At 44.3% G+C, this 18,877-nt stretch overlaps 1 protein-coding gene across 1 annotated transcript; it reads right to left on the bottom strand.

Annotated features, from left to right (window-relative positions):
- Window positions 1-14,989: 14,989 nt before the first annotated feature.
- Window positions 14,990-18,672, bottom strand: inhbab (inhibin subunit beta Ab; the record flags this gene model as incomplete). Its single annotated transcript, XM_079173361.1, has 2 exons — window positions 14,990-15,765; window positions 18,255-18,672. The coding sequence occupies 2 exons, from the start codon at window positions 18,670-18,672 to the stop codon at window positions 14,990-14,992; spliced, it is 1,194 nt and encodes a 397-aa protein (XP_079029487.1).
- Window positions 18,673-18,877: the final 205 nt, after the last annotated feature.

Here is an 18,877-nt window from a genome sequence, read left to right as displayed (position 1 = left end):
AATAATTACAATATATGTTGGCGTACCTGCATAACTGCATGAACCCTTATGGCACAATACAATTCTGTACATTTGTGGTCATCACCTCGCTCTGATGACCTGCACTGAATGGAATTGGCCAGAGTTGCATCGTCCGGACAGCAGCTGCTGGTCGCCAGCCTCAAGCAGACTTCTATGGTCATCAGTCATGGTGGAACGGTGTTTGGACTTAATGTTCTTCATGTGGGAAAAGGCTGACTCACATCAATATGTAGAACCGAATAATGCAGTCAGGAAGGAAGCACGTTTCCTCATGTTTGTTCCGTAACTGTCCATGAGCCCTGGACTTCTGCTGAATGTCAGCCTGTAGTGTCAGAATGAAAAACAGCGATGATGGTTGATGCGAGTGAATCGACCTCAATATCTTCCTGAAATGTGCAGCACATAAATGTAGCGACTGGCTCGAGGAAAGCAAAGTCTTGAAAGCGTTTGTAAACTCTGACTGACACTTGTCAATCTGCTCTGTCAAGTTGCGCACACGCCTTCCGTTGCGTCTCCAGCTCTGACGCCATGTTTTGGAAGTTCCTCAAATCATGGCGCTGCAGCTTTGAGGACTGATGTTGCATTTTTGGTTTGAAAGCATTAACTGAGCTGATCATATTGACCACGGTTTTGTCTTTTCCTTGCAGCTCTAAATTTAGCTCATTCAACATGTTGGTCAGATCGGTTCAAAATGCCAAGTCTAGCAGCCACTGATCATCATTGAGTTGGTTGTATTCTGCATGTTTAACAACAGAAACTCCTTTATCTCCGGACAGAGCTCTCGAAATCTCTGCAGGAATTTCCCCCTACTAAGCATCTCACATCAGTATGTAGCAAGAACTCCGAGTGGTCGCAGTCAGCCTTCTCCAGATGTGCACGGAACAGCCGTCTTTGAAGAGCTCTCGCTCCAATAGAACAGGCGATCTTCGTTGCCACATCCATTAGCATTTTAGCGCATAATGCTTGTTGGTGTATTATGCAGTGGTAAGGAAGGAAGTCGGGGAAAGCATCGTCCTCCCTGCACTTGGCATTCGAGCGGCCAACCATTGCGGGCGCACCGTCCGTGGTGATTGACATCAATCTGCACACTGGGAGCTGGGTTTAAAAATGTCCTCTCCCCGAGTGTGTTCTTTCATGGGCCGTATTGTTAACAGCTCTTCTTTTGCAGTCATATCTGTAAACACCATCCGAATAAAAATGCACAACTGGGCTGCATCACTTACGTCCGTAGACTCGTCCAATTGCAATGAGAAACACTCGCAGTCCGCGATGTCCTTCCAAAGCTGCTGTGTCAAATCCTCGGCCATGACTTTGTAACTACTTCTGGATAGCTGGAGAGCTTTGATTGACGATAATATTTCCGGTTTGTTTTTAAAGTCCCGAAACAATGAGTCAGCTGCTTCAACGAATGCCTCTTTTATCATCTCTCCATCTTGGAAGGACTTCTTGTGTTAATGATGGAGTGACTCACCCGGAACGATGCTTCGGTGGCAGCCTTCGATTTTGAAGTCAGCTGTGAGAAAAATGACAACTGTGATTTTAGTTCCTTCACCTTTTTCTTTCTCAGCTCGCTTTTCGGCGGGAAGTCAGTGTCGTAGTTTTTATGCAGCTCCACATTTCCCTTCTTCGGAATAGCGATGGTAGGTTGGCAGATCAGACAATATAGTGAAAAAACGTCCTCCTCCCATTCCGCATGGAAGTGGTACGCTTTGGGTTTCTTACTTGGTCCAGCTACCCCACGTTTTTATACCCTTTCTTCAGTAGAAATAAATTGGAAGGCTAACTAATTAGCTCGCAGGAGTTTTGCAGTAGCTTGTGCGGTTAGAAAAGACGTGATCTCAGACTGGCTGCCCTGTACGTCAATCAAGTGGCAAATGCCATAGGGAGGATGGATGATGATGGTGTATCAGACTGTCTCATGTTTATCGTTTTGTATTGGAGATATGTCCCTTCAGGGTTGCCGTAGAGGAAAAGCAACTCCCGCCTCTGGTCGAAGGGGGGGAACAAAAATAAACTCCACTTATTACCCTCTTATAAGTGCCCATCATACACAAACCCAGGACGCTCGGTCACAATAGCCTAACATCTCATTTTATTTCAATGGCATGCGATCTACCCGGCGATTTTCTGTGTTCTATTCTCCAAGGAAGTAGCCTACCTGTATGTGCCAGTAGGAACATTTGAATGAAATTAAAAACATTTACTGTTTACTCTGTACTGTTTAAATCAGGCTGCTCCTCTGATGAAGATGAGTCATCTGTCGCTCTGCTCTGTGGGTGTTTGGACAAACTGACTCTTTGGTGAAGCCAAAAGGAAGTGTGACAAAAGATACTGACCATCTGAATGAAAACAGCAGAGAGTCAATGAATGAAGGAGAGGAGGTACCTCTGCAACTAGTCCCTTCATATCTGCAACTAGTCCCTGTATATCTGCAACTAGTCCCTTCATATCTGCAACTAGTCCCTGTATATCTGCAACTAGTCCCTGTATATCTGCAACTAGTCCCTGTATATCTGCAACTAGTCCCTGTATATCTGCAACTAGTCCCTGTATATCTGCAACTAGTCCCTGTATATCTGCAACTAGTCCCTTCATATCTGCAACTAGTCCCTTCATATCTGCAACTAGTCCCTTCATATCTGCAACTAGTCCCTGTATATCTGCAACTAGTCCCTGTATATCTGCAACTAGTCCCTGTATATCTGCAACTAGTCCCTGTATATCTGCAACTAGTCCCTGTATATCTGCAACTAGTCCCTGTATATCTGCAACTAGTCCCTTCATATCTGCAACTAGTCCCTTCATATCTGCAACTAGTCCCTGTATATCTGCAACTAGTCCCTTCATATCTGCAACTAGTCCCTTCATATCTGCAACTAGTCCCTTCATATCTGCAACTAGTCCCTGTATATCTGCAACTAGTCCCTGTATATCTGCAACTAGTCCCTGTATATCTGCAACTAGTCCCTGTATATCTGCAACTAGTCCCTGTATATCTGCAACTAGTCCCTTCATATCTGCAACTAGTCCCTTCATATCTGCAACTAGTCCCTGTATATCTGCAACTAGTCCCTTCATATCTGCAACTAGTCCCTTCATATCTGCAACTAGTCCCTTCATATCTGCAACTAGTCCCTGTATATCTGCAACTAGTCCCTTCATATCTGCAACTAGTCCCTGTACATCTGCAACTAGTCCCTTCATATCTGCAACTAGTCCCTGTATATCTGCAACTAGTCCCTTCATATCTGCAACTAGTCCCTGTATATCTGCAACTAGTCCCTGTATATCTGCAACTAGTCCCTGTATATCTGCAACTAGTCCCTTCATATCTGCAACTAGTCCCTGTATATCTGCAACTAGTCCCTGTATATCTGCAACTAGTCCCTTCATATCTGCAACTAGTCCCTTCATATCTGCAACTAGTCCCTGTATATCTGCAACTAGTCCCTTCATATCTGCAACTAGTCCCTTCATATCTGCAACTAGTCCCTTCATATCTGCAACTAGTCCCTGTATATCTGCAACTAGTCCCTTCATATCTGCAACTAGTCCCTGTATATCTGCAACTAGTCCCTGTATATCTGCAACTAGTCCCTGTATATCTGCAACTAGTCCCTGTATATCTGCAACTAGTCCCTGTATATCTGCAACTAGTCCCTTCATATCTGCAACTAGTCCCTTCATATCTGCAACTAGTCCCTGTATATCTGCAACTAGTCCCTTCATATCTGCAACTAGTCCCTGTATATCTGCAACTAGTCCCTTCATATCTGCAACTAGTCCCTTCATATCTGCAACTAGTCCCTTCATATGTGCAACTAGTCCCTGTACATCTATAACTAGTCCCTGTAAATCTATAACTAGTCCCTGTACATCTATAACTAGTCCCTGTAAATCTATAACTAGTCCCCAGACCTCTTGGGTCCTCTTGGGTCCACGAACTCTTTCAGAGGAAACTCAGAGATCGAGCTCTGCAGGACATGCCAACCTTTCGCTGGTGCTCTCATGTAAGAAAGACAGTCCTGTTGTTACTAGATCAGGTCCTGTTGTTACTAGATCAGGTCCTGTTGTTACTAGATCAGGTCCTGGTGACACTAGATCTCCACATCTGGAGGTGGTCTAATGAACACCCAGATAAATAGCACATGTGAATGGGTTCTTACACTTGTATGTGTGTGTTTCAGTGTTCGTTCGGCATGCTTCATGAAGCTGACAGGTTAAGGATGGACTGTCCCAGCTGTAAGAAGAGTACCTGCTGTCAGTGCAGATCTCCTGTAAGACTCACTCACGTGTGTGTGTGTGTGTGTGTGTGTGTGTGTGTGTGTGTGTGTGTGTGTGTGTGTGTGTGTGTGTGTGTGTGTGTGTGTGTGTGTGTGTGTGTGTGTGTGTGTGTGTGTGTGTGTGTGTGTGTGTGTGTGTGTGTGTGTGATGACATCGTTCTGATGGGCAGGGGGCATCTTGCATGGTAGCTCCTGCCATCAGTGTATGAATGTGTGTGAATGGATGAATGATGACATGTAGTGTTAAAGTCCATTTACCATTTAAATCAACATCTAGTCCCCAGACCTCTATGAAAAGGTGAGGTCCTGTTTAAAACAACAATGGAAGCCAACAACAACAGCAAGAGGCCTGTTTTAAAAACCTTGATAGGCAACAGGAAAACACCGTAGTTTCCGCTTTCTTTTTCGTTTCCACAAATGTTTGCTGTTTTTTTGCACTACATTCTATTTAGAATATGTTTGGTTCTGATTTTCAGTGCAAAATGCAACCGTTGGAAACGCTTTAATACTGATTGGTTTTACAATGTGAAGATAAATCAATATTTCCATCAGTGTGCAGTCCGGGTTTTGTGTGTGTTTTTGGTCAATATATTCATTTTTAAGATCGTATGAACCGTGTGCCCAACAGCAACAAGGTTAGGTTTTTATAAACTACTTCAAAAGATCTGAGGTCTTCTGCTACTTGTGTGTGAATCCGCGTGTAGTGTTTTGACAACCAAAAAAACTAATTTATGTTAGAATTATGTGTCATTGTCTTTCATGTCTTGTAATTTTATTGTTTATTTGAAACCTCTTGAATCAAGTGGTCAAGTCAGTCCGTTCTCTCCTCGATCACTGTGTGGTTTGGATCGGCCACCAAACGGACTTCAACGGACTCTCAGGTCTGCAGAGAGGATCATTGGTTCCAGCCTGCCCCCCATCCTGGACTTGTTCACCTCCAGAGTCAGGAAACGGGCTGATAGATCACTGCAGACCTTCACACCCTGGACACCAGCTGTTCTAGCTCCTCCCCTCTGGTAGATGCTACAGAGCTCTGTACACCAAAACCACCAGACCAGGACCAGCTTCTCTCTGCCGTCACTCTCATGAACAATGAATCAGACAAACTGCACTACTACCTCCATTCTGCACTATCACCTTCATTCCATTGCCACTGTTGTTCATAGGTTTATGTTCATAGATATATACATATATATGAACATAAACCTTTTTAGATATTTATTTATATTGTGCATAGTCATTAAATGTTTATTCTTACATCTGTTCTACTTTTTTATTTTTTTGTTGCCCTTGTTTTTTATTTTTTATATATTTTTTATGTTTTCCTGTTTATTTGTAAATTCTGTGTTTGTACGAGGAGAGCAACGGAAAACCGGAGTCAGATTCCTTGTATGTGTGCGTATGCGTACATGGCCAATAAATCTGATTCTGATTTAAACTGGTGACAGAATTTCTCCTCTGAGTAAAATGATTTTGAGTGAAAGAAAAAAGAGTCATTAAGATGTACTTCAGTGTTCCTGTTTTAATATCGTCTCATGAGTTACTAGAGACACAGATGAGCCGACTGGTGTCCTGACGACTGAACTCTGGTCTAATTCAGCAGCAGCAGAGTGTGAGTAAAGCTGTGGGTGTGAATGTCTTTGAATAGCAGCTTAGTGTGCTCAGTGATGGAGTAGCAGTTTGTAGTGGAGGTGGTGTTGAGGTTATCAGGCCTTCCCCCAGCTAACAGCACTGACGTATCCCGCAGCATGCCCACACAAAAAATAGATCCTTCAGTTTGACTCACATGACGATCCTCCACCTCTCATCACGTTTCTCTGGACGTCTTCCCTCCTCGCAGTCCTTCTGCATGTTCACACCATTACTGCTTCCGTCAGACAGCTTTGAATGTTTCATCTTCACACAGAAAAACAGCTCACCTGTAAAAATAAACCTGATCGTTACGAACTGTTCTTCACAGTGTTCACAGGAGACGTAAGGCCTGTGATTGGCTCTTTGTATGAGACACCACAAATGACAGATTTACTAAGTCTGTGGCGGATTCACAGGAGATTTAAAAAAATATGTTATTCTGTAAAACATAATGTCAAACAACAATTCATAAAAGAGTAGACCAAATGTAACTAAATGTACAGAGGCACAGTCAATCTGGCTCATAGGAATGTCTTTCCTATGCTTGTATCACTTGCATGCACCTAGTATTTATGTGCACAGGTTGAGATTATTTAAATGGCAAATGGGTAAACGAAGTAGTGCACAACTTGTGATGGACGTGTACGTAGAGGTGCACAACTTGTGATAGACGTGTACGTAGAGGTGCACAACTTGTGATGGACATATACGTAGAGGTGCACAACTTGTGATGGACATATACGTAGAGGTGCACAACTTGTGATGGACATATACGTAGAGGTGCACAACTTGTGATGGACATATACGTAGAGGTGCACAACTTGTGATGGACGTGTACGTAGAGGTGCACAACTTGTGATGGACGTGTACGTAGAGGTGCACAACTTGTGATGGACATATACGTAGAGGTGCACAACTTGTGATGGACGTGTACGTAGAGGTGCACAACTTGTGATGGACGTGTACGTAGAGGTGCACAACTTGTGATGGACATATACGTAGAGGTGCACAACTTGTGATGGACATATACGTAGAGGTGCACAACTTGTGATGGACATATACGTAGAGGTGCACAACTTGTGATGGACATATACGTAGAGGTGCACAACTTGTGATGGACATATACGTAGAGGTGCACAACTTGTGATGGACGTGTACGTAGAGGTGCACAACTTGTGATGGACGTGTACGTAGAGGTGCACAACTTGTGATGGACATATACGTAGAGGTGCACAACTTATGATGGACGTGTACGTAGAGGTGCACAACTTGTGATGGACGTGTACATAGAGGTGCACAACTTGTGATGGACGTGTACATAGAGGTGCACAACTTGTGATGGACATATACGTAGAGGTGCACAACTTGTGATGGACATATACGTAGAGGTGCACAACTTGTGATGGACATATACGTAGATGTGCACAACTTGTGATGGAAGTGTACATAGAGGTGCACAACTTGTGATGGACGTGTACATAGAGGTGCACAACTTGTGATGGACGTGTACATAGAGGTGCACAACTTGTGATGGACGTGTACGTAGAGGTGCACAACTTGTGATGGAAGTGTACGTAGAGGTGCACAACTTGTGATGGACATATACGTAGAGGTGCACAACTTGTGATGGACATATACGTAGAGGTGCACAACTTGTGATGGACGTGTACATAGAGGTGCACAACTTGTGATGGACGTGTACATAGAGGTGCACAACTTGTGATGGACGTGTACATAGAGGTGCACAACTTGTGATGGACGTGTACATAGAGGTGCACAACTTGTGATGGACGTGTACATAGAGGTGCACAACTTGTGATGGACGTGTACGTAGAGGTGCACAACTTGTGATGGACGTATACGTAGAGGTGCACAACTTGTGATGGACGTATATGTAGAGGTGCACAACTTGTGATAGACGTGTACGTAGAGGTGCACAACTTGTGATAGACGTGTACGTAGAGGTGCACAACTAACAATCCATCAGTGAAGTGATCCACTCTCCTCCAGTTAAACCAGTGTAGTGATCCACTCTCCTCCAGTTAAACCAGTGTAGTGATCCACTCTCCTCCAGTTAAACCAGTGTAGTGATCCACTCTGATGTGTTGTCCAAACATTGCTTCAGTGTTTGTCAGTCTTGGAATGTTTCCGGCTGCCATCAGGTGAATGAACTGGTTATAACTGAGCTGTAATGAACTCTGGCTGTTTGTTCACGTTTTTTCTCCACTCGCGCTCTCTGTCCTCTCTGAACACACTGAACTAGGTTAAACTCAGACCTGTACTGAACTCTATGGACCTGATCTGTGGTCAGGTTCACCTCCGTTCACAGACACAGTTTATTGATTTAAATGTTGGAGGTGATAAGGATGATGCATATTTAATGAGGCGCTCCCTATTGTTAATATTATATTAAATACAGTTAGGACAACAAACACGTTTGAGTTGCCAATTTATCAATAATCGATAAACTAATAATATAATACTATGGAAATGTGTTAAAGCTATAAGGTGATTAATAACAGCTTTAGTCAGTGGTGGTGCTCCCACACAGTTCACCAGTCCAGTTTAGATGTTCTAGCAGTTTGACCTGTGGATTCTCTGGTGTTCCTGTTGGAAACAGATTTAAGTCACCATCCACATCTCATATCTGAGCTGAAGACTTCATTCATGTTTCTATAAACATTCTGTCACAATGGGGCAAAAATACAACAGGGGATGGACCCAAATGCAGACAGCCACGAGGGAACAGAGGGATGATTTATGGGGATTTTAATTCAAAACAAACAATCTACAGAGCAGGGGAGTCCAACAATGGGTAACTAAAAATCCAAGAGGCCAAACGACATGAGACAGGAACTGCTAAATCAGACAATTGTACAAGGGATATTAGCAGCAACACACCAGGGAGCATAGCAGGGAACAAAGCATGAAGCATAGCAGACACGGGGTTTAAATACACTGGGGTGATGTGGGTGGTTAGATACAGGAGGACACAAGAAGCAGGGAACTTACTAAAACAAAACCAAGATCGTGACACATTCAATTGTCAGCGCTCTGATCGCAAACCATCCCATTCATATTAGATACTCACTTACATGGTGGAGGGCTTTGTGTACCTTAGTGACCCTGGGAGCTGTGGGGTGATGGCTCCCGGTTGGATCTCCAGAGGCAAAGTGGTCCTTTCTATGCAGCTGCACGTGGCTGAGAGTTCTCTACTGTTGCTTTTGCTTATGCACTGTGGAGACATGGAATCTGAGTGGGTCATGTTCAAAGCCTCCATTGTGGAAGTCGCTGCAAGGAGTTGTGGTCGGAAAGATCATCTATGCACGTTGAGGCGGGAACCATGGGAAACAGGGTCTCAGGAAACCGCAGACCGATGCTGAAGGCTCTGGACATAGCTGGGCTGTCTTCGCTGACGCGCCTTTTCATGGTTCATGACCTCTTGCATGGAGGTCGAGGACAGTGCCTGTGGAGTGGCAGACTGGGGTGGTGGTTCCCATCTTAAAAAATGGAGACCAGCAAGTGTAATCCAATTATCACAATGCCCAGCCTCCCGAGGAACGTTTATTCTAAGGTGCTGGAAAGGAGCCTCAGATCCAGGAGCAGCAATGTGGATTCCATCCAGGCCGTGGAACAGCACTTTACTTTGCAGGTCTGTTGGAGGGGTCATTGGAGTTTGCCCATCCAGTCTGGATGTGCTTTGTGGACTAAGGGCAGTCCTGTGGGGGTATCTGGGTCGTTGCTGTGAGCCATCTGGTCCTCGTATGACCAAAGTGAGAGCTGTCTATCCCCACAACACAAGCAAAACAAAAAAGACAATAAAGAGTACAGAAAAATGCTATAAAGATAATACAAATATAAACATACCGTCCACACACTGAGATGTCAATCAGTTGGTAGTTTCTCTTCTCCAGTACATCCTTTGTACCTTCACTTCCTTTGGGCTACTGTGTACACACTGAAGATAGCAGCTAATACTGAGCTCCTCATGAATATCTACTCTTTATATCTAATATCTTTCTTCATATTTGCCTGTGGAGCGCATTGAGTAAACGTGTCACGGAGAAGAACTATTCAGCCTTTTAAATGTAAAAACAGGAAAACAAACTGAGTTCAAACTCATAACATTGTGTTGCGATGCTCCATTGTCAGCACATTGCTACGCTGTGGATGTAGCGTCAAATATTTCATCCGTCATACAAACAGCCGTCTCTTGAAAGCAGGAGTGACCACACTTTGTGGACTTTAGACCATTTTGCCGTCTGAGATTTCAGCATTTAATGAAGTCAAAGTGTTTTATTCAGAGCTCTGATCTCAGGTTTGATGTTTGTTTTAATGTTGCGTTGTATTTCGGGCTGTTTTCAGGAAATGTTTCTGTTAACGCGATGTGCTCCAGTACCCAGAGTGCTTTGTGTTTGCCTCAGCAGCCGTCTTTGTGTTTCTTAAATCAACTTGTCAACTCAGCGATGAGTTTGTAGGTCAGCGAACAAACAGAGCGTCGCCGTGCCAACTGGCTCTGGTCGTCCCGCTTCTCCTCAACCTGCAAAGGTTTAACTTAACATCAGCGGCCGCTCGGTGCAGATGGCAGAGCGAAGCCAGGAGGAAGTGGAGGGGCCTCTCTGTCTGCCGGCCATCGCTCCAGTTTTTACCTGCAAACAAAGAGCTAAGTGTCGGGTTTCTGCATCGCTTTGTGAACGTGTGAAAGCAGAGCTCAGACTGATCCTGATCTCTGAGAAGAAGAATCACCTGAACAGGAGGCAGAGAGGCCGCCTGGCTCCAGACACACGACTCAGGATCATGAACTCACAGATAACGTTCATCTCCTGACCTGGAAACACGCTCTGCTCTGACCTTCAGCTTTTATCAGAACTTTTTATTTTCTTCCAGATTCTGAAACATTTGCTAAATTGACTGAAGACTTAAATGGAAAATTTGCCAAATCTTATGTGGATGTCCGCTCGGTGCTGATGGTTTATGTAGTCCACTGAGTTCTATATATATATATATAACTATATATATATATATATAACTATATATATAGTTCTCCAGTGTGTGCTGTAGTTACTGACGGTGTGTGTTTCTCCTGCTGCAGTGTCTACATGTACACATTGCACACAAGCAGCAATTTGATTGTTACACAAGCTCGCGTATTTTTTCTAGTCTTTTTAAAAACAAAATAAACAAATATTCTACGCTAAACAGAAAAATACAACTGTACACCTTCTGAATTCCAGTTTCTCTCTTACACTGAATTAAGACATGTTTAATTAGCTGGTAACTGTCTTCATTCACAGCGGACAGAAACACAATCAAACTCACCGCATGTTCATTAGTCTTTCTGCTGTTCCAACAATCAGGTTAGGTCTAAACATTAATTCACCAAGCAAGACGGGGAAATATGTATCTCTGAGCAGAGAGACATTAACACGACAACGAAAGAATAGAAGTCAAAATGAAAGACGTTTATTATTTTTAATTCATAGGTTATCAAAATGTGGGGAAGAAAAGACAAAGTGTTCAATTTAACAATACTAGACCTGGCTAAGTGTGAAAACACACAAAGAAAAAGTATGAACTTGTTTACATGAATGCCATCTGCTTCTAAAGGTCTCCAGACCAAACTCAACTACTTATGTGTAGAATGAGTACTAACCCTAACCCTCACGTCCTGACCACAAACCTCAACATGTTTTCAAAACAGAAGCAGCTCAGACAGGAAGAGAACAAAAAAGAGGCCTGAACCTGATCCTTTTATTTAGGACCCAACACTGATGACCGGCCAGCTAAAAGTCCGTGGAAACCACAGAGCAGCGCGGCTGGAAACAGAGCAGCGCGGCTGGAAACAGAGCAGCACGGCTGGAAACCACAGAGCAGCGCGGCTGGAAACCACAGAGCAGCGCGGCTGGAAACCACAGAGCAGCGCGGCCGGAAAAAACAGAGCAGCGCGGCCGGAAACCACAGAGCAGCGCGGCCGGAAACCACAGAGCAGCGCGGCCGGAAACAACAGAGCAGCGCGGCCGGAAACAACAGAGCAGCGCGGCCGGAAACAACAGAGCAGCGCGGCTGGAAACAGAGCAGCGCGGCTGGAAACAACAGAGCAGCGCGGCTGGAAACAACAGAGCAGCGCGGCCGGAAACAACAGAGCAGCGCGGCCGGAAACAACAGAGCAGCGCGGCTGGAAACAGAGCAGCGCGGCTGGAAACAACAGAGCAGCGCGGCTGGAAACCACAGAGCAGCGCGGCTGGAAACCACAGAGCAGCGCGGCTGGAAACCACAGAGGAGCGCGGCCGGAAACAACAGAGCAGCGCGGCCGGAAACCACAGAGCAGCGCGGCTGGAAACAGAGCAGCGCGGCTGGAAACAACAGAGCAGCGCGGCTGGAAACCACAGAGCAGCGCGGCTGGAAACAGAGCAGCGCGGCTGGAAACAGAGCAGCGCGGCTGGCCTGCACAAGCGGAAATCAATCATTTTTTTGGCACCTGGAGAGAAAACGTGAGGGAGAGAGAAAGAATACAAGCATCTTTGTTTTTACCGGCAGTTATCACAGATACACAGAGATGAGGTTGGAAAGCTGGAAATGTTCCCGTTCATGTGATTTCGGGTGTTCTCTCCTGTTGAGACTCCATCAGCCTTGTTTTCAGGGTTTTTCAAATGGAAACGGCCACTTAGCTGTTAGCAAAAAGCAGTGACGTAGGTTACCAAAGCATCTCATTATGGTTATTGATCATGTGAATGATAGCACTGAGTCAATGTTTGAAAATCAATGAAATGGTTAGTTTGGATTATTTGAAGTGGGCTTGTATGTATGTATGCTCTGAGGTCAGATGACAGCTTCAGTTCTCCTCTAATGTGTCTCTCAGCATCACGTGACCTCTACAGTTAGAATCTTTTCAGTCATTTTTCCCTCTGTTTTTAAAGCCAGAGTCCATTAACAAAAATAGTCATTTTACATTGCAGAAGTGGGCGACCGTGGCTAAGTGGAGAGCAGGGCCGTCCTTCAATCAGAGGATCGGCGGTTCGATCCCCGGCTCCGCTAGTCGAATGTTGTATCCTTGAGCAAGGCACTAAACCCCAAAATGTCTCCCGTAGCTGAGCCCACGCTGTGTGTGATAGAATGTGGATAAAGCGTCTGCTACATGACTGTAATGTGAGAGAAGTTAGTGTTCTGTGTTCCACAGCAGCACTTTGCTGAGCTTTGACTCCTAACTCTCTGACTCTGGATGAGGAAATATGTCAGGTCATGTGGGAAAACATTTTTAGAAGGATAGAAAAGCATTTTAACATGAAAACACACATGAATTAGAATGTTCATATTTAACTAATACACACTTTAACGTCTCCTACATGCAGAGTTCATACATCTGGATGTGAAGCTCCATGTTCTGATCCAAAGGCTTCATGCTCTGAGCAGCATTCATGTGCTCAGTCATCTCATTAGATGTTTGAAGGAATCTGATTTTCACAAAATAAAGAGACAATGATGAGGATTGAATGTTGATAGACATCATTGTTTAATGATGAGGCTAAAAAAGGCACAAAATGCAAATAAATTAGATAAAGTTTGTAACAGGATTACTTTTCTTCATGATGAAGCAACGGCCAAAGATTTCTGTTCACCAAATAATTTATACTAATACTACTCTCAGCTCGTTAACTAGCTCGTTAACTAGCTCATGGTTTAGTTAATCTACTCTCAGCTCGTTAACTAGCTCGTTAACTAGCTCATGGTTTAGTTAATCTACTCTCAGCTCGTTAACTAGCTCGTTAACTAGCTCATGGTTTAGTTAATCTACTCTCAGCTCGTTAACTAGCTCATGGTTTAGTTAATCTACTCTCAGCTCGTTAACTAGCTCGTTAACTAGCACATGGTTTAGTTAATCTACTCTCAGCTCGTTAACTAGCTCATGGTTTAGTTAATCTACTCTCAGCTCGTTAACTAGCTCGTTAACTAGCACATGGTTTAGTTAATCTACTCTCAGCTTGTTAACTAGCTCGTTAACTAGCACATGGTTTAGTTAATCTACTCTCAGCTCGTTAACTAGCTCGTTAACTAGCACATGGTTTAGTTAATCTACTCTCAGCTCGTTAACTAGCTCATGGTTTAGTTAATCTACTCTCAGCTCGTTAACTAGCTCGTTAACTAGCACATGGTTTAGTTAATCTACTCTCAGCTTGTTAACTAGCTCGTTAACTAGCACATGGTTTAGTTAATCTACTCTCAGCTCGTTAACTAGCTCGTTAACTAGCTCATGGTTTAGTTAATCTACTCTCAGCTCGTTAACTAACTCATGGTTTAGTTAATCTACTCTCAGCTCATTAACTAGCTCATGGTTTAGTTAATCTACTCTCAGCTCGTTAACTAGCTCGTTAACTAGCTCATGGTTTAGTTAATCTACTCTCAGCTCATTAACTAGCTCATGGTTTAGTTAATCTACTCTCAGCTCGTTAACTAGCTCGTTAACTAGCTCATGGTTTAGTTAATCTACTCTCAGCTCATTAACTAGCTCATGGTTTAGTTAATCTACTCTCAGCTCGTTAACTAGCTCGTTAACTAGCTCATGGTTTAGTTAATCTACTGTCAGCTCGTTAACTAGCTCGTTAACTAGCTCATGGTTTAGTTAATCTACTCTCAGCTCGTTAACTAGCTCATCATCTCATTTATACTTCAGTGAACCAGACCTTCGTCATCGTGTCTTTGGCTTCCTTCTGAGTCTAAATGTTTGGAACTATCAACATTCAACTTATGTAACAATAATCTCAGAATGATAATCATAATGTTTGGCTCCAGCAGCCGGTTGAACACATTTCTTTCAAGTATCTCAACAGCATCAGAAATCTTTACACAGACTGAACCTTAACAATAGAAAACAACACACACACACACACACACACACAGTGTTCTGGTGTTCTCAGGTCGTTCCAATGTGGAACAGAGTCTCTCCCAATAACAAACACAAAGGTTCGTCACTAAACATAAATACTTTATCTTTACTGGCAAAGTGCCTGGACTGATATTGTTGCTGCAGGAAGCAGGAAGTGTTTCTGACGTCACGTTTACGAGCAGCCGCACTCGTCCACGATCATGTCCTGGACGTCCTTCTTGATGATCTTCTGCTCCTCGTTGTAGTACAGCATCGACATGGCGCGCAGCCTGGTGGGCACGCAGCACGACTTGATGTTCTGGAACGGGCCGTAGCCCCTCATGCGGTAGTGGTTGATGACGGTGGAGTGGAAGGACAGGGACGAGCCGCTGAAGCTCGCCATGTGGTTCGGACAGTCGCCCTCGCAGTAGTTGGCATGGTAACCAGACGGAGCGATAATCCAGTCGTTCCAGCCGATTTCTTTAAAGTTCACGTAAAACTGCCGTTTGCAGCAGACGCGGATCTTCCCGTCGCACTCGAGGCCTCGTTTGACTCGTCGCTGAGCCGCTTCTTCTCCGGCTCTCGAGGCCACCATGAGGAACGGGCGGTGAGACGGATCTCTGCCGCCGGCCGGCATCAGGACGGGCGCCGCTCCGGCTTCAGCGCACAGCGGGCAGGAAACCCGCAGGCTGAGCGAGCCGCCGCTGCCGTCCAGCACGTTCTGAACACTGCGGGACACGGCCAGGGTGTGCCAGCCGCTCCGACGAGTGTCCACCATCTTCTCTGAAACACACTCTTCCTCCTCATCGTCATCCTCATGATGAAGCTGCAGCAGCCGCAGCGTCACTTTGCCTTTCACTCGGTTCGCCGCGGACGTCTTCAGGAAGATCCAGACGTTCGCTTGTTCCACCACCGACGAGCCGCTGCCGTCCGTGGAAATGTCAAAGGTCACCGTGTTCAGAGAGCCTCCTGCAGCAGAGACATGTTAGCATGTTAGCATGTTAGCGTGTAACAGGAGGTCTCTACTGGTTTCTATTCTATCACCATTTATTATTGTAAATTCTAATTAAAGTTTCATTTTGTACCTCTGACCTCTGACCTCAGTCTGATGGTCCTGCTGTTAGAGAACATCAGCAGAACCTAAAGATGATGAAGATCTTTCACTGAGAAGCTTTCTCACCGTTTCAACAGACAGAAATAAAATCATTCTTTGAAGCAGCTGTTTTTGTCTGAAGTCCATAAAGAAGCGGTCTGAACGGCCCCCCCCACATGTTCCTGTCGTCCTGTCATTTCAATGAATGAACAAAGACAATGTCATTGACAGTAAATGCATGAATGGAGCCACCTCTAAATATACTCTATGAGCAGAGACACTAAAAAAAGAAAAGGCCAAACGCACACACACACACACACACTCTTTGTTTCCTGCTGCAACATAATTACTGAGGCCTAGATCTGTCTGAATGAAGAGATTATTTACGGCTTGAGACCACTTGGTATGCCCCCCCCCCCTCGTTACTGTCCTCTAATTTCGGGCGGCCTTTGAGGGACATTTTTAATTAAAGATTCCCGTCAAAGAGACTATTTATAGCACGAAGCCATTCTGTACATTTATGTAAGCAAACAAGCAGACAAAGCAGTCGGTCACGAGCTGGTTCACATTCATCAACACAAAACTTCACCACATTAATGAGTGAATCCTCAAAACGGTGACAGGCTGAGACTCCTGAGACGTTCAGTTAGAGTTCACGTCTGATTATTCAGCTGATCAACAACGTTTAACTCCAACGTCTAGTCGCTCGCTCAGCTGCACCGACGTGCTACAGAAAACCACATGAAGGGATGAATTCACAGATGAATGAAAGAATGAATGAATGAATGAATGAAAGAATGAATGAATGAATGAATGGAGCTCGACTTGATCATTATTTCATGTCAGTATGTGGACGATAGCTTCACTCAGACACTGAGAATCAATAGAACCAGTCTGTGAAATCTGTAAACAAACTTTGAACTTTTGTGATTTTTGTGAATGAGCTGATAACACACACACACACACACACACACACACACACACACACACGTCTCTAATGGAGCTGATGGCCAGTAGACCTCAGTAGAGTCTGACTTCATCATATTCAGGCTGAATGTAGATTATCAGTTTGTTTCTTGTCTTTACAGATTTGGGGTAAAATGTTGTGTTCCTCATCAACCAATCAGATCGCTTTCTGGTGGGATTTGGGAGCATAGACATGAAACAGTGATGTCATAATGAATTGGCATTTAGGGATCTTAACCCGGATCAAGAGGCTGATGTTGACTTTATGATCTGTTTCTATTCAAAGTAATCAACTTAAGACAACTGAGCCTGACTAGAATGTTGATTATTACAGCTCTCTACCATGAATATATTCTCATAATAGTGCTTTTATATTGCATAGAATTATTACATTGAAGAACTGTCTTTAGTATTCTGAGTAACTAATATACTTCATTAATACCTCTTGTATAGAAATCGTACATAGATTCAGAACGTCATATATTGATATCTTTATGTCGTGTTTGTTTTGATGATGAGAAGTTGATTTCTTTTCTAAATGAGGACTTGTTTTTGAGATCGAGTACGTTTTTAAAGTAAGTTAAAGTCATTAACTTTACTATGAACTGCTGAAGTTCTTCTTTCCTCGACTGGATTAGTTCACCTGATCAAGACGTGGAAGATTTATTATTTGCTAAACTTACATTCAAATTGTGTAACGGCATGAGGTAAGCTGACAACAAGTCATTCTAAAGGTGCAATATAAGTGATTCAGAGCATTAATGATTGTGTATGTAAAGATACATCTGTGTGTTGTAATACAAGTGCATGTGAGTGCATGTGAGTGCATGTGAGCCTCACTGGTTGTGCCACAGCTGTTAACATTTCCCCACAGGTAAACACTACGAGCACTATTAAATCAATAACATTTATTTTTACAATCAACATTTAAAATCATGAAGGCACTTGCAAATGAAATGGTAGTATAGTGTTAGCCCTGTTAGCACTGTTAGCTGTGAGCACTGTTAGCTGTGAGCACTGTTAGCTGTTAGCACTGTTAGCTGTGAGCAGCGTTAGCTGTAACTCTGTTATTCTTAAACTTAAAAACCCATAATTATAGTAATTATACATGAGGTACATATATATGAAATGTAACTTCTGCATTAACCCATCGCGAGCTCATTGGGAGCAGCGGGCTGCTGAGAAGTGGTGAGAAGTGCTGAGGGCTTCAGTGTCTGCAACTCTGTGACCTTTGAACTGTAACTGTGTAAAACCATAACCGTGTAACCGTGTAACTTTAATTCTGTAACTTTTTAACTGTAACTCTCTCACATTGTATCTGTAACTCTGTAACGCTCTAGCCTCAAACTCAGAGTAAAGCTGACATCATGATTCATCTCTGATTGGCTGTCAGACTCACCTGGCTCTGCAAAGGTGATCATTTCAGATGGAGGTTCAGGTGCTGTTGGGGCCCGGGGCCCCCGGCCCTCCTCCTGGATCTCCACGCTGCCGTCTTCAGCCACGCGGCCGACGTGCAGCTTCTTGATGGCGTTGAGCAGCGCCGCTCGAGGGACTGGCTGCGTCACGTTGGGCCGAGTGCTCAGGTGCAGCATGTTGAGGATGTGAAGTTTCACAGCTTCCACCATGTCGCTCTGTCCTCCTGATGAAGATGAGTTGGTCCTCATCTGAAGCAGAGAGCAGGACGGACAGTCTGAAGACGGCGCCCCCTCCTGAAGTCGAGATGTTACATCAACCTCCAGAGCAGGAGAGACGGTCGGAAAGGCGTCGACGAGAAGACCGACGGCCATGAAGAAGAGCAGCGAACACTGAGAGGACATGATGCTGTAGAGCATGTAGTGTAGAGTATCTGAGAGAGAGACAGGAAGCAGCTGGTGAACAGTTCAAGATCGTTTCGTTCAAGACCTGCGACTAAGTCGAGTCCAGCAGTAGAGTCTTTGGTGGTCTTTAGTGAGGAGAAGAAGTCAGCAGCTCACGTTGAACTTCAGAATCCTCACAAAGCAGCAGAGCGTTCTGGTCCTCAGA

This window comes from Pholis gunnellus, assembly GCF_910591455.1.
Source record: "Pholis gunnellus genome assembly, chromosome: 14".
NCBI lineage: Eukaryota > Metazoa > Chordata > Actinopteri > Perciformes > Pholidae > Pholis > Pholis gunnellus.
This window is presented reverse-complemented; position numbering and strand designations above follow the sequence as displayed.